The sequence below is a fragment of the Bubalus kerabau genome, chromosome 9 (genome assembly GCF_029407905.1).
Source record: "Bubalus kerabau isolate K-KA32 ecotype Philippines breed swamp buffalo chromosome 9, PCC_UOA_SB_1v2, whole genome shotgun sequence".
In the NCBI taxonomy this organism is placed as follows: Eukaryota; Metazoa; Chordata; class Mammalia; order Artiodactyla; family Bovidae; genus Bubalus; species Bubalus kerabau.
This window is the reverse complement of record NC_073632.1, coordinates 103,771,300-103,787,769: the sequence shown is the minus strand read 5'-3', so window position 1 is coordinate 103,787,769 and position 16,470 is coordinate 103,771,300. Positions and strand designations below refer to the sequence as shown.

The window sequence follows — 16,470 nt, the reverse complement described above, 5'->3', positions numbered from 1 at the left end:
ACACACCACAATTAGGAGTAATGAAGAGAGAGAGAAAGAGAGCCACAGACACACCATGCTTACTTGGTGGCAGAGCAACAATGAAGGCTTTGGAATGAGGCCCCATTCCTCTCCTGTTGGCGGCCCGGATTTTGAAAAGATAGCGTTCCCCAGGCTGCAGACCTTCTACCCGGGCAGACGTCGTCTCTCCAGGGTAGGTGAGGGACTTCGCTCCAAATGGTTTGAGAGCCGGGGCGTATGAAAGAATGTACTCTGAAATGATTTGGCAGACGGTTGGAAGGAGGAAACTGAAAACAGTCCTGTGTCCAGCAGACAGACTGTACGGGCAGGATGAATTAGAATGCGCATTACTAAAATTAATACTCTAGCTATGCATGCCAAGTCAGCAGCTGGAGCATAAAGACACAGTAAGAGGTGAACCGGCGACTCAATCAGGCCACCAGACAGTCAATCAGCTGGCAATTTTCCATTTACTGCAAACTCAGCATATGGACCCCAGGAGGCCAGTCTTCACACAACGTACCAAAAATATTTACACTGTGTTTGGGTTTTTTCCTCATTGTGTTTATTTACTAATTTACCATGACAGAATATAACCAGAATAGAAGAAATCAGGGCAGGGGAACTGATTCTGAATAGCTGCTGACACCTCAAGAGTTCCGTTTTATGAATCGGGGCTGTTTGTATTTGTACATTAAGCCAGATAAATTCCATATTTGAAATCTAATTTCACTTTTATAATAATTAGGGAAGTTCTTAATATATTCGGAAAAGGATTTTTCAGTTTTTAAAACTGTAAGGACAAGTTGCTGAGTCATACATAGACTTATGTGATGTTTAATGTTTCCCTATATCTGCAAACATATTATGCCTTGGGCTTTGAAAATCATAGCAAATTCAGTCCAAGGAATTAATATATCTCTGCACTTATATGGAAATAGTGCAACATAAGGAAGTCATGTTTTGAAACCATCCATTCCAAGGCTTCAGTCCCATGGTTGGATGGCATCACTGACTCAAAGGACATGAGTTTGAGCAAACTCAGGGAGATAGTGAAGAACCGGGAAGCCTGGCCTGCTGCAGTCCATGGGGTCGCAAAGAGTCGGACACGACTTAGTGACTGAATAACAACAAGGTTTTGAAGCATAATTTTCATCCGCAACTAAAAACTGTCATGAATATTTTCCTGCCAATAACAAGATTTATAACTTACTGAGTTAATATGAGTAGGAGCTAACCAAGGGGCTGGGGGGGAGGAGGGGATGAATTACACAATAACCATGCAACCATCATACTTCTTAGGGAAGCATGGATGGGCTTTCCTTTTTCCCTAAGCTCTAATCTTTAAAAAGTACATTAGTTAAAAAACTTTCATCCAAAAATCCTTTTCAGCATTTGTCTGAAAAAAATAAACCAGCATTCTTTTCTTGTCGAAAATGAACAAACTAGTCATTTGTGGTGGTCAAAAGTAAGAATTTAAAAAACCCACTGTCTATAAAATTTTGTAATTTAGATTGTTTTTATGGATTCAATTCATCTGGAAAAAATTTGACCATGTCAAAATATATTCTTTTATTATATTTTCTTTTTCTCAGATGTAAAAAATGCCCCAGGATAATTGTGAATTTACAATTCCACCACTACACCTTTAGGTTAGTGAGGTACATGAGTTCTTTTGGACATAAAACCTCAGTAGCTATTATTACTTCTGGCGATATTTAATTGACTACCAGGGAGTTTCTTTTGCCAAAGAGCTAAAATGTAAAGTAAGATGTGGGAATGGGTGAAAAAAGTAAGTAGCATGGTAATAAGGTCACCAAGGAACAATAATTGACTTTTTTTAATAACTAAAAATGGTAGTCAGCTAAAAAATGTTTTTATTCAGGTTTCAGAAGTCTTTTCAGCATCATGATAATAATACAGAAGCCAATGTTCAAATTGTCATAAAAAGAATGATTAAAAGGGGCCAACTATTTCTTTGTTTGTTTCTGATTTATTCAAAAAATAAATAAATAAATGAGCAAGAATAGTACAGTATATTCTTTAAAAACCTAGAAAGAAAGCATTGAATTTTAGAAATACTTTTTTCTATCTTCTGTAATTTTTACTGTCTCATGAAAAGATATCCTTATAGATTACCAAAGATAACTTAAGGTTGAATACAAAAGAGAACCATCCATTTTCTTTCATTAAGAAATTCTCAAAGGAGATCAGTGATAATTTGCTGAATTTCCTTCAGCTTACACAAATTTTGCATATTAAAGTTTTCTTCCAAAATCAAGTGACAATAAAAAGTACCCTTAGAGTACATTTGTGTAGTCGAAACCTAACCCTCAATTGTCGTTTAATTGCTAAGTCGTGTCTCTCTGCGACCCCATGGACTGTAACCTGCCAGGCTCCTCTGTCCATCGGATTTCCCAGGCAAGAATACTAGAGTGGGATGCCATTTCCTTCTTCAGAGGAGCTTCCTGACCCAGGGACTGAACCCATGTCTGCTGCATTGGCAGGCAGGTTCTTTACTGCTGAGCCACCTGGGAAGCCTAACCCTTAATACCACTCTTTTAAATGTCTCCAGGTAGATTTCCAAAAGGTTTCTGAATGTTTTTACATTAAAAAGAAATTATTTGTGCTCTTATTTAATGTTCTAACAGACTATTTTAAAATTTATCTAGTTGTGACTATTTTATTCTATTTTCATTTTTTTAAATCTACAGTATTTTTTTTTCCTGTTTTAAGATCATTTTTCTTCAAATCCCACCTCCCCAAAATTCAGTTGTTCAACATGTTGACAAATGGGGGAAAAAATCTATATAACATTTTAATTTTCAAGGAGAAAGGGGCAACTGAGGAGGAGATGGTTGGATGTTATCACAGACTCAATGGATATGAATTTGAGCAAACTCCAGGAGATGGTGAAGGACGGGGAAGCCTGGCATGCTGCAGTCCATGGGGCTGCAAAGAGTTGGACACGACTGAGCAACTGAACAATGACAACAAATATTTGTAGCGCATTCAAGACATTTATGATCCCATGGGGTTCCTGCTCAGCCTGACCTGCCATGATCTTAACTGACACAATGAAAAGATCCATAGGATGAAAAGCAAGGTGTCACTTTGGTTAAAGGTTATGATGTGACATCCATACAATTAACAACAGCCCTTTGATAGTAGCATCAAAATCCCTGCATACAGGGAGCGATGGAAAGTCATCTGCGTGATGACCCCGATCTGACTGACAGTGAAAACCCTGCTGAAATATCCTTGTCTACTGGGTTGGCATTCCAAATCCGTCTGTTAACTTCCCTGTTGCTTTGCAGTTGCCAAGCCTGCGATTAGAACCCGTGTTTATCAGGGTCAACGCACTCAGTTCTCTTTGGGTATTTCACTCCCACGTGTGCCTACACTCTCAGTCATGAGGTTCCTACCTTTCACTTTCCCCTCGGTCTCAGGCAGAGCATCCCAAGCTACAGTGACGGCTGTAGGCTTGCCATTGACTGGCCAGACGTTTAAATTTTCAGGAGCTGAGGTAGGAGCTACAAAAGGACAAGAATCCAGGTTTAAAAAGGCCCTTATGGCTGTTCTAAAAGTGACATATGGTCCCTGCATACATATATTTCATTGCAGAGCTACTGTGTTAATTTTTATTATACATGAGAGAAAATTCTCCACTTGCTCTTTGTGTATTTAGCGGTTTATGTCAGCTTTAGCAACTCATAGAGCAAGGAGGTTAGACACACATGGGGAAATGTTTTTAGGAATTCAGAATTTCTCTCATTGGTGAATACTGAAATATACAAAGAAGAATACAATCCAGTTCCAACTTCCTCTGGATAAAGGTTTGGGTTTTTTTAATAGACGTAATTTAAAAGAAAATAATTGTAGCCTTGAATATAGAACAAATTTCTCCCCCAGAATCAAGCACAACTTGAGTCTTAAGAAAGGAGAGTCTCTCCAATACTCTGGAGCCATGCGTTTGTTACTCAGGGGCGTTCACACAGACAGCAGGGATTTATGAGGGCTCCACGTGGTTTTAATGCACTCCACATGTCAGAAAAACATGCTCAGGAAAATAGCCAGTAAAGGCTAATGCATGGACCGAGGAAGCTTCTCACAAGATTTAGGGGTAATGCTACTTTGAAAAATGCCTCTCCTGGCCATTATCACTATGGCTCCCTGAAGTGTCTTTAAATCTCCTTTTAGGGGTAATTCCCAAGTTGCAAGTGCAAAGGCCATGCTGAATACAGACCAGACTCCGGCGTTCTCTGGAAGACAGATGTACTCCACCTGCCGTCTCGTTCGCCCTGGGAAATGCGGACTGCAAATTCATACATGGTGTCTGGACTCAGGTTCTCGACCAGCACACGTCTGTTGGAGACCTGCTTGTGATCCCATCTCGCCGACTCCCCCTTTTCTCGGTAGCGCACGGTGTACTGTCTGTAAGAAAACACAAAGCAGCAACACACCCAGCTGACCGGTTCTCTGCAGGTGGACACTGGCGTCCTTGATGTTTTCCCTTCCCCGTAAGCGATAACTTCTGAAGGTAAGTGGTGAAATCAAGAAGAGAAAGTTCAAAACTTGTGATTTTGTTATTAGTTCAAAGAATCTACTTACGTTCCAGGGAGGTGTGTCTAAAGTAGCCCAGGAAAGACAGAGCTTAGTGTCTTTTCAAGACCAAAACATTTTATTGCTCAAAATATCAAGCAGAAATTAAAAGGGAGGGATAAGGGGGGGACACTTTTTATGAGGCAAGTGCCTTATTAGGGGTGTGGGGGGGGTGTGTGTACGTGGTATATGTGTGTGTTGGTGTGTATATGTGTGTGTACATGTGCATGGTGTGTGGGAGTGGGGTGTGGGGGTGTGTGTACATGATATATGTGTATGTGGTGTGTGTGTACACGATGTGTGTCTCTGTGCGGTGTGTGTGTGTATGTGGTGTGTGTGTGTATATGTGGTGTGTGTGTATATGTGGTGTGTGTGTGTGTACGTGGTGTGTATGTATGTAGTGTGTGTGTATGTATTGTCTGTGCATGTGTATCTGGTGTGTGTCTGTGTGTGTGTGTATGTGGCAGGGGCATGTATGTGGTGTGTGTGTGTGTGTACATGGTGTGTATGTATGTGGTGTGTGTGTATGTGTTGCCTGTGCATGTGTATGTGGTGTGTGTGTGTGTATGTGGTGTGTGTGTACACGGTGTGTGTCTCTGTGTGGTGTGTGTGTGTGTGTGTGGTGTGTGTGTACATGGTGTGTGTGTGTGTATACATGGTATCTGTGTGTATATATGGTGCACGTGTGTGTACGTGGTATGTATGTATGTGGTGTGTATGTATGTGTTGCCTGTGCATGTGTTATGTGGTGTGTGTGTGTGTGTGTGTGTGTGGCAGGGGTGTGTATGTGCTCTGTGTGTGTGTACCTGGTGTGGAATGGGCAATATTAAGAACCAGATCCAGCCCAAAGCACCTTGGCTCTCCAGCAAAGAAAGACAGGAAGACTCACTAAGTACCAAAGCAGGCGTGTCTTCTATGAGTTCCGCAAGGAAAGGCAGCCTGTAGTTCTGAGTAGACTTAATACTGTGAGATGAACAAAAACGTACAACAAACAGAGCAGGAGAGAGAGGCTTATCAGAGGAACTCTGCTGTGTGCTTATCAGGCAGAGGAGTACCATGTGACCCAACGCACTCATATTTGACAGTCCCAGGCAGAAGACACCCTCAGCACTCGACATTACAAGTTACAAACACCATTTATTGTTGTTCAGTCGCTCAGTCATGTCCGACACTTTGCAACCCCGTGGACTACAGAGCACCAGGCTTCCCTGTCCTTCACTGTCTCCTGGAGTTTGCTCAAATTCATGTCCATCAAGTCGCTTTTCTCAGACGTTTTCTTTGTGGCCACCTTACAGTAGATGGCGTTTGATGCCTTAACAGTGTGCTACTCATTGTGGTATTTCATTAGTTATGAAAGGCTGTCGTGCCCAACTCTTTGCGACCCCATGGACTATACAGTCCATGGAATTCTCCAGGCCAGAATACTGGAGTGGGTAGCCTTTCCCTCCGGGGGAATCTTCCCAATCCAGGGACTGAACCCAGGTCTCCCACATTGCAGGCAGATTCTTTACCAGTTGAGCCACCAGGGAAGCCCTCAGTTGCAGACACAGCTCACCAATTAGCAGTAAGAGTTCTACTAAGAAAATTCAAGTCTTCTTTGTTTTCATCAGGATGTTGGAAACCAAAGTCCGTGTTGATTAGGAACACTTCCTGCTGGGGGAGCCCCTATGGCTTGGGAGAGAACCACTTATGCATCTTCTGAGGTCTCTGACAAGAAGCAGATGTCTTTTTTTACTAGCAGACAGTGACAGAAGCTCTAGCTAGAACAAATAATATATATATATATATATATATATATATAATGTAGAATAACATCTATATACCATATATATATATATATATAAACACACTCAGCATTATATTCCATTCATTTTCTAAAGTATATTCACTTTTCCTGGTTGAAAATAGGTTAGAAAAATAATATATAATGACTAGACCACCAAGTCTTTGGCTTTCTCTTGGCTGTGTGCTTTCTCTTGGCTGTGTGTTAGTCATTTAACACACATTTTTATGACTACTGGTCTACCACTAACTAGAAATGGCATTCACCAGTGGCCACTTTGCTGACAAAGGTCTGTATAGTCAAAGCTATGGTTTTTCTGATAGTCCTGTAGGGATGTAAGAGTTGGGCCCTAAAGAAGGCTGAGTGCTGAAGAATTGATGCTTTTGAACAGTGGTGCTGGAGAAGACTTCTGAAAGTTCCTTGGACAGCAAGGAGATCAAAACAGTCAATCCTAATGAAAATCAACCCTGAATATTCATTTAAAGGACTGACGCTGAAGCTGAAGCTCCAATACTTTGGCCACCTGATGAGAAGAGTCAACTCATTAGAAAAGACCCTGATGCTGGGAAAGACTGAAGGCAGGAGAAGAAGAGGTCGACAGAGGATGAGATGATTGGATAGCATCACTGACTCAATGGACATGAGTGTGAGCAAGCTCCAGGAGATGGTGATAGACAGGGAAGCCTGGTGTGCTACAGTCCGTGGGGTCTCAAAGAGTTGGACATGACTTAAGGACTGAACAATAACAGTGACCTTTTTAACACAAAAATTATTTTAACCTCATGACTGGTTTTTCCTCCATTACTATTGCAAATGACCATAAAAAACAGAAGAGCATAACATCATGGGTTAAGACAAAATAAAGCACATTTTGTTGCATATGTATAGATGAGCTGGACAGGAAGACATGCAGCATTTGAAGACTATTTCAAGAGGAGTCACTCTGCACAAGACATTAGACACACGTCCACCACTCTACACAAGACCCTTCCTGCGGCCACTATCTCCAAATACCAGGAAGACGGTAAGGCTCTTCTTCCTAAGATGGACCCATGTCCTCTGTGCCTGAATAGAACATTCAAGAGACAAAGCAAAACTTGGGGCAAAGAATGAAACAGAATCTAGGAAAATCCCAGAAACAAGATCAGACTATGAACAGATGAGATGTGAAGGCCCGCTGTGTGTCTTACCCACATCTAATCTGTGGGAGTGTGTACCACCCACAGAACCACCTAGATTGTCCTAGAACAGTCTACCCATCAGCTACAAAACAGGTCAGCATTCACGTATGTCTGAAAATACAATCGTTCAAACAAATACGTGTCTCTTCAGGGCCAGAAAAACCATGTCTCTCATACAGAAAATAAAGACAAAGAAAGAAGGAAAAGTACCTTGATGCAACAACTTTCTTCTGTTTTTCCAAAACAGGATCCACCCAGGCTACCAGCACAGACTGGGACGACATAACCCGGACGTTGATGTCTTCAGGTACGTCCAGTTCATCTTCTTCTGCAACGACAATGGGGCGTGTGGAAAGGCTGTCCCTACAACAGGCTCTGCCCTGAATCCCGCTGGCCCCCAGAGCCTAGATTTTAAATTGTTTATGCTCGATTTAGATAAAATAAAATGAATAGAAAGTCAAGCAATTATTTGATTGGTCAACACAGAAAACCAAAAATCTCCATTCTTTCTCTTCTTAAACATATTCTAAGCTGCCTAACCCAATCCACATAAGGACAGTCGTGCAAAAGGAGATGCTTTGCCTTGGTCAGAGATAGTCCAAATCACTCAGAGCTTTCTCAGTATACACTTTGAGTTTCTGGGAAATACTACTATTTTTACAGGAAGCAAAAGTTTGGGGAAGAAAAGTTCAATTCAGAGCATTTCCTGGGTGATTATGGCATGAAATAAGAATTCTAGCTCAACAATTGCACAAGTCACATTGAGTTTGGTGTCCTCGCAATTTAGAATATATGATTCCAAAGCAGATTAAAAGTTATATTCAGATAGAAAAGAGAATTCAGTTTGACAGTTTCCAATGGACTACAGTAAAGTCACAAAGCTTACGTGCGGTCTGTAACACTGAGACTCACAAGATGTCTTCAGTTTTGCTTTTCTTAGTCTCTTGGAGTTTTGCGGGTTTTTTCATATGTTTTATCATTTCAACTTTCACGGATCATGTTTCAAAAGGTTGTGGCTTTTACTACAAGTAAGGGAAGCTAACTATGTAGCCTTTAGGAAAGTGATACAGGGACTTCTTCTAGAGCATCAATTAAAGAATTTTTTAAAAGTGAAACATCATACATGTGTGACTTTTATTATACAATGTACAATTATAGTAACTATCAATATAAGCATATACCATATAAATATATTATTTAAATAAATTGTGAATTCACAAATATCATTATGTCATAGGTTGCCTCTTTAAATTAAGGTACATGATCCAGAAAAGGTATATGTAATTTGTTACTATATGACTGACATAAAAAGCATCTGTGAACAGATGTGGAAAAAACCATCCCTAAGTAAGTGACCAATGATCAGGCTATCAGCAAGCCAGTTTTACATTTTTTCTCACTCTTCCCAATGCCATTTTTAGGCAGTTTTAGCTGAAATAAAGTGTGAGGGCATATCTTGTGTGCTGCCCCATCCACACCTACCCTTCTCTCTCTCTTTGTTCCCAGTCTATCACCAAGGGCAATTTATGTGTGGATCAGACCGTGCCTATAAATGGAATAAATGCTTGGGGCTATCATGACAAATCTGAAGCCATTCAAATATACACAGGGATAGATTGCATCACAGGAACACTCTAGCCTCTGAGTAGAAAAGAAACACTCGTGCCTCCCTATATGACCAAGTCTGCCCCCCTATTTCCCCTTATACCCAATAAAATCCATGTACGTCATCACCCGGCCAGCATCATTGGAAAACAGCCAAGCCCTAGACCATGGTTTGACCAGATGCGTCCCTGGAGACATACCTGAAATCTTCCGCTTCGTTAGGGCAGCCCTGTAGACTGGCTGACTCTGCCCCCGGGAGTTCATGGACTGCAGAGAGACCACATACACCGACTCGGAGGCTGCGGACCAACAAACAAAGGATGAGGTTCCGCCACTGGTTCTCTGGAAAGCACACCCCTGCTTGTCGATGTCTCCCTCCCCTTACCTCCTTCCCTTCTCACCTTATTGGCATTCTAACTTACTCAGGACAACTACAGATGAGACCGAGAGCTGTAGGAACTAAACTCAAAAAGAACACAATTTATGTCCGGAAACGTGGAAGTGGTTTTTACGTGCAACTCCTGAAAAAGTGGGTTTCTACTGCATAAGTGTCAAAGAAAGATGAACAATGTTTAAAAAGGGAAAAGAATAGTGTATTTTTCCATGTAATTCCCTTGGACTTAAATATTGGAGGTAAATATTTTTTTTACCTCCAGAGAGGAGGGAATGTCCCTGTTTTTATTTTTCATCAAATAGAGAGGAGAGAGACAAAGAATATCAAGTACACCAGGCTCTCAGCCCAAGGGGGACGCTGTGCCCTTTGAACTAAAATCCTCAGAACTGCGTCTCTGAAAATGAGCTAAGAGCAAACAGAGGAGTCTAGACTCATCCTTTATTTCTAGATTGTTCTATCCATTCACCCCCACTCCCACCCCCCAACTTGTGCATTGGGCCCACTAATATCCAATCTAAACTTGAAAACATTATTTGGAAATAAACTACAAAAACTAAAACCTACAGTTCTCAAGTACTATGGAATCACTGAGTCTGAGACCCAGGTAACACTCTGGCTTTCTTCCAATTTGAACTTTCTTATTTTACAAATGAGGACATAAAACCACAAAAATGGGTTAACTTGCCCAAAGTCACACCCCTAAGAAGGACTCATCAGTTCAGTCACTCAGTCGTGTCTGACTCTTTGTGACCCCATGAATCGCAGCACGCCAGGCCTCCCTGTCCATCACCAGCTTCCGGTGTTCACTCAAACTCATGTCTGTCGAGTCAGTGATGCCATCCCCTTCTCCTCCTGCCCCCAATCCCTCCCAGCATCAGAGTCTTTTCCAATGAGTCAGCTCTTCACATGAGGTGGCCAAACTACTGAAGTTTCAGCTTTAGCATTAGTTCTTTCAAAGAACACCCAGGACTGATCTCCTTTAGGATGGACTGGTTGGATCTCCTTGCAGGCCAAGGGACTCTCAAGAGTCTTCTCCAACACCACAGTTCAAAAGCATCAATTCTTCGGCGCTCAGCTTTCTTCACAGTCCAACTCTCACATCCATACATGACCACTGGAAAAACCATAGCCTTGACTAGACGTACCTTTGTTGGCAAAGTAATGTCTCTGCTTTTCAATATGCTATCTAGGTTGGTCATAACTTTCCTTCCAAGAAGGACTCATAATCTTCCCTAAATCCAAAGTTGCTAATACCCAACTCCAGGTTCTATCATGCTTGTTTCCTATAGCAGCCTTGATCAGTTCAAGAATAAAAATGAGGCCACTTGACATACTACTAATACGGATAATTATATTATCAGGTAATACGTCAGCACATTAATAAGACGGCATGCATGTGTGCTCAGTCAGTTGTGTCCGACTCTTTGTGACCCCATGGACTGCAGTGCACCAGGCTCCTCTGTCCATGGGATTCTCCAGGCAAGAATACTGGAGTGGGTTGCCATGCCCTTCTCCAGGGGATCTTCCTGACCCAGGGAACAAACTAGGGTCTCCTTCATTGCAGGCTGATTTGTTACCATCTGAGCCACCTGGGAAGCCCATAACGTGTCACTAAAATCCTAAAGAAAATGTATAATGCTGGTGGCCTGCCTGCAGGAATGGCAAACGTCCATGTGGCGATGGCAGAACAAACCTATTGTTTTTACAAACAGTAAACATAAAAGGAGACCCATGTTCAAAAAAACTCACACAGAGAGCCCTGTTTATGTAAACTTCTATAGACTAATCACATTTCAAGCGAAGGAGTAACACGTGACAAGCTGCACGGTCTCTATGTATCTGTACATACATCAGTTCAGTTCAGTTCAGTCGCTCACCGACTCTTTGCGACCCCATGGACTGCAGCACACCCGGCCTCCCTGTCCATCACCAACTCCCAGAGTTTACTCAAACTCATGTCATTGAGTCATACATACATACATAGGGCAGATGAAACTCACACTGTGACCAGAGTACAGTATTAGGCTGAGGCTCTCACTTCTTATTCTGTCAGAAAATTCTGAAATGTTATGTTTTACAAAAAGGAAGAACCAAGCTTGTAACACTTGGATTCCCAGAACGTTAAATGTCTCAACATTGGAGTCCCTTCAGATGTGTTAATCTCTTGGCGCTACTGACAAGCACACCAAATGTCAACAAAGAAAATTTTTACTGTTCAATTTCACAATCCAGGAACATGTATAAAGAACTAACTGTGCAAAGCAGTGGCTCATCATTTATCAGGAACCACCAAGAAAAGACCAGTTTCTCACGACAGACTCTCCTGCATGTCTGCAGTATAATTCTTAAAGTTCTTGATTTGCTGAATGCCCAGATTCTTGATTTGCTGAATGCCCAGATTCTTGACTTGCTGTGCTCTCCAGGTCAGTGTGGCCTGAGATGACCTCCAGGGAACAGGCTGCACTGCAGTAAACTATAACACCGGCCCGTGTGTGCCAGGTCTAGTCTCTGGGTCGGGTTAAGCATTTTATCTCAGTTCCTCACTTAGTCCCGACAAAGCCCCACAAATAAGCCACTCTCACCATCTCCTTTTCATGGATGAGGAGCCAGCTCAGTGGGGTGAGATGACCCCAAGGACATAGCCCAAATGCTAGGCTGGTCTCAGAGAAGCCCTGGGCTCTTACTAACATAGGTGAGAAGGGGCAGAGAGCCCAGACCCCACGGGACGCTGACCCTGGGCTGAGAAAGCGCCTGAGAGCTGGGCATGCCTCAGTTCACCACTTTTTCATAGAGATATCATAGAGACCCAGTGGTATAAAAGCACACTTCTTCCTGCGCTCCTTTATCATTGAATAGAGTAGAAACAAAATTTCCAAAATGAGCGCAGCATCACCATCCAAGGGACCCCTGGGACCCCAGGTCCCACCCCTGTGCATCAGAGCCACCGACTCCCCTCACTTCCTGACCTCAGTGTGACGTGGCAGAAACTGACTCCCGAAGGTCCATGGAAATGTCCTGAAGGACTCCAGAGGCTCGTTCCTCTTTACTGTCCGGCTCCCACCTCCTCTGGGCTGGCTACCTCCTCCCCCTCCGTATTCCCACCACCCCCTGGGGGGCTCCTCTAAGTACAAGATTCAACACTGGCGGCCCCTCCCGGAGGCCAGAGAGCTGCCTGCCCCTGACGCTTCTCTGTCCCCTGCGGCCGCTTTCACAACAGCGAGCTCTACGCACTCTAGGGACCGTCTGCCCCTGTAGGGGACTGTGAGGGGCCGTGTCAGGACGGTGCCTGACTTAGAAGATGCCCAAGGGGACATGTTTGATGAATGACTCCGAGGGCAGGGTTTCTGCTGACGGGACCACAGGCCCATTTTTCTCCAAGTTTCCTTAAGGTTTGGCCATTCCCTGCAGTACCACACTTTCCGTGGCATCTCCATTACCAGTAGAATTAAAATCCTATGCAGGATACAGTAAGGAGACCAGTATCCTCGAACACAACAGGGCACTCCGACATCCCTGGGAATTCACGTCGCCCCATCCTCCCGGCCAGGATGAGCTAGTGTCCAGTGAGACCTCCTCGTACGTGATCACATACATCTTCACGATGGCAAATGCAGCACTTTTTATTTGGTGAACATTCCAAAACTAGTGAGTGGAGTCCTGAGCTGTCCATTCAGGCTGGGATTGGGGCCTATCCCTGACCTCAGTGCCAACATTTGCTCAAGTTTAGGAAGTCAAAAAAAAAAAAAAAAAATCCTTCTGCTATGCTCAAGGGAGCCAGGGCTTCACTACTAAGGAAACAAAAAGTTAACAGAACCAGTCAGATGAAAAACTCGTCGACACCAAAGAACACTTTAATGCGTGGTGTCTAGGAAAGAGCTCTGAGCAGTGAGCAGTCCCCGCTGGCACAGCGCTTGCCTGCAGTGTCAGATACGCAAAGGTGGGGACTCGGCTCTCCTGCTGATGCTCTGGATAGAACTTGGCCCGACTCCCCGAAACCACCATGTAACCTGCACAGCACAACCACTCAGGGCTAGGGGTAGGCCCCGGAATGGCTGGATGAACGAATGAAGCCTCTAGCTCTGGGTCTTGCTGCTAATACTGAAGCCAGCCTTCACAAAATATGCACCACTCAGATTTCTCCAGTCTCTCCTGCAATCCCTAGTGGTTTTATGTGGCTTTGGAGCAGACAGATAGGTAGTCTGTACTGGCTGGAAAAAGCCTAGCATCTATTTTGAGGCTTCGATGCCATGCCCGGCTCATGGCTGCCTGTGCCACCACGTGGAGACCTCATAAAGCCCCCAGGATGCCGGGCCGATCCTGCCCTAGGAACATCCGACTGACTTTTCCAACAGCGGGTGTCTGAGCAGAGCAGTAAGGTAACTTCTGAGGATCTTTCAGGGAGGAAATCCAGCCCAGCCTCCCGCTCAGTGCCTCCAGCAGCTCAAACCTGCCCTGGTCAGTCTCCAGCCCCTCATTGTGTGTGCTGGGAGCTGAGCCATGATCGTGATGAGACCCCAGTATCCCCCTGGAGTCTCAGCAGGACCCAGTAGAATCACACCCTCTTCTTCGCTTGAGCACTGATTCAGTTAGGAAGGGAACAAGACTAAGCAGTGGGGGAGGGCACAGTGCCTCTTGCTGGTGTACACCAAGCTGGAGGACTTGTGGCAGGTCAGACCAAACCCCAGAGGCAGACAGACCTCATGGCCCCAGCAACCCTGGGCCATCCACAACTCAGCCACAGAGGAGCAGAACAGACTGTATGCTCTGCAACCCAGCTTCCCCTACAGGATGCGGAAGGAAGGGGCTCAGCCACACTTGCCCAGTGCCTCCTGCCAAACTCATCATGTAGATAAGGGAGCGTAAAGGAAGGAAGAAAAGCAGCAGTGTTCTAGGAGTGCTGCAGGGTATCCACCCCCAAGGAATGCCAGGTGCAAGGAATCATCGCTGCCCCACCTCGGAGCATAGCCCGTGTCCACTCTCCAGGCCTGTTGATGAGCAAGGCAAGCAGGCCTCGAACCAGGCAACCAAGCTCACAGCCTCTCCTGGCAAATGTTCCTTCAGCCTCCACGGCTGATGCTTCGATGCCTCCTTCAGAGGCATCAGAGTTTGCAAAGAGGAAGGAGGGCAGCCTTGGTCCACAGGCTCTATCAGCTGCCACCACACTTCATCTCAATGGGACCCAAGGTCCAATGCCCCAGGATCTAAGATGAAGCTTAAAAAGCTAAACGATGGGGCTTCCCTGATGACTCAGTGGTAAAGAATCTGCCTGCCAATGCAGGAGACATGGGTTCGATCCCTGATCTCTGGGAAGATCCCACAGGCCTCAGAGCAATTAAGCCTGTAGGCCACAACTATTAAGCCTGCGCTCTAGAGTCCACACGCCACAACTACTGAAGTCCACACACCCTAGAGCCCGTGCTCCGCAACAAAAGAAGACAATGCAATGAGAAGCCGGTACACCACAGCTAGAGAGGAGCCCCCGCTCGCCACAACTAGAGAAAAGCCCACACAGCGATGATGACCCAGCACAGCCCAAAATAAACAAATAAAATTATATTTTTTAAAAAGCTAAACGATGAAAGCGGAGCTAAGATGGGAAAAGCATTTAGGCTCACCACCAACCGCCCCCCAACCCTGGCACATCCAGAAAACCAACCCACATCATGGCATCAGCACCACCCCGATCAGGAAGCTGCTGATGGACACTTGTTGGGCGGCCTTGTCCCACCGATAATGAAAGGTGAAAAGGACGGAGGCGTGGAGGGAAGGCAGAACAGTGAATTTCCGAATAACTGCAACACCTGGAAAATGAACATCACAGCCGAAAGACAACTTTCTGTTCAAAAGAGCTTCAAGATCTAAAAATGATCGCCAAGATCATTAAGACATTAAGGCAATGAACATGAAACTCACCTAGCTTTTTGATTTCGTGCGTTCGCTCATCTCTCGTCAGTGGGACGTAATTCATCTTCCGGCCACTTTCTCCGTAGCCCAGAAGGAAGCCCCGGGATCGGCGTGGACTCTTGGCTCCAGACAGGCGCGGTGCTTTCCACGCCACTGACAGCCGGTCGTCGGAGGAGCGGACTCGGACGCGCAAGGGCTTGTTGGGCACGTCCTTTTCTTAAAGAGGACACGACACAAGACCGTTAAACAGCAAACCCCAGAGCTCCCGACAGAGGAGGGAAAAGCGTGCCCAAAGATGGAGCCACGACAATCAGCAGCTGGGCTTAAGACATCCACTTTGGGTAACCAGTTCTAGTAAGAACATTCTTTCCCCAAGGGTATCAACAGTTGGTATCCACCCCACACAGGAGGCCGAGAGGTCTCAAGGATTTAAAGTGAAAACATACCATGTGTGAGACTGCCAGCCAGAAATCCTGGATGCTTTACAGTGTTCCTTTTCATCTATTTCCTCTTGCCCCCTTAAAGCCAAAAACTATATATCCTCTGGTGAAAGCAAAGGGTCAGCATAAAATACAGCAAACACACTTTCATGCTATTTTTAACTGTCCTCCTGGAAGCTTTTCCTCTATAAGTTTGGGGGAAAAAACTGGGCTTTCCTTGTCTTTATGGGGACTCACTAAGAGCTCAATCCTGCTTTCTGGTTTTGATCTTAATTTCTCTGGCGTGTCCAAGTCGTGCCCCTTCAGACAAACCCTGCTGCTATGCCCCACGTCTGCTGTTGCCTTCCTGCTAAATGAATCCATTTCCAGCACTCTTACTAAGCTGTTAAGTCTCAGGAGTCACTCTCATAGTTAACATTCTCAAAGCAAGGCCAGTACTTAATGTTCGAAGTTTTGCTTTTCCATCGATTAAGAGCTGATGATACGTTTGGGAACAAGGGTTACAGACTACGTGATAACTACACTGCCTGTTTCTGACAGCGGGCCACGTTCTAGCACTTT

The 16,470-nt window shown here is 44.6% G+C and overlaps 1 protein-coding gene across 1 annotated transcript in view; it reads right to left on the bottom strand.

Annotated features, from left to right (window-relative positions):
• Positions 1–16,470, bottom strand: part of FNDC1 (fibronectin type III domain containing 1) — a 113,892-nt gene that overhangs the window by 48,411 nt on the left and 49,011 nt on the right. Inside the window, exons 5-10 of the mRNA XM_055536128.1 lie at positions 15,479–15,685; positions 9,372–9,470; positions 7,777–7,894; positions 4,247–4,434; positions 3,426–3,533; positions 64–252 (exon numbers count right to left, since the gene is read on the bottom strand). Coding sequence (XP_055392103.1) covers positions 64–252; positions 3,426–3,533; positions 4,247–4,434; positions 7,777–7,894; positions 9,372–9,470; positions 15,479–15,685 — 909 coding nt within the window. The remainder of the gene's footprint in view (positions 1–63; positions 253–3,425; positions 3,534–4,246; positions 4,435–7,776; positions 7,895–9,371; positions 9,471–15,478; positions 15,686–16,470) is intronic.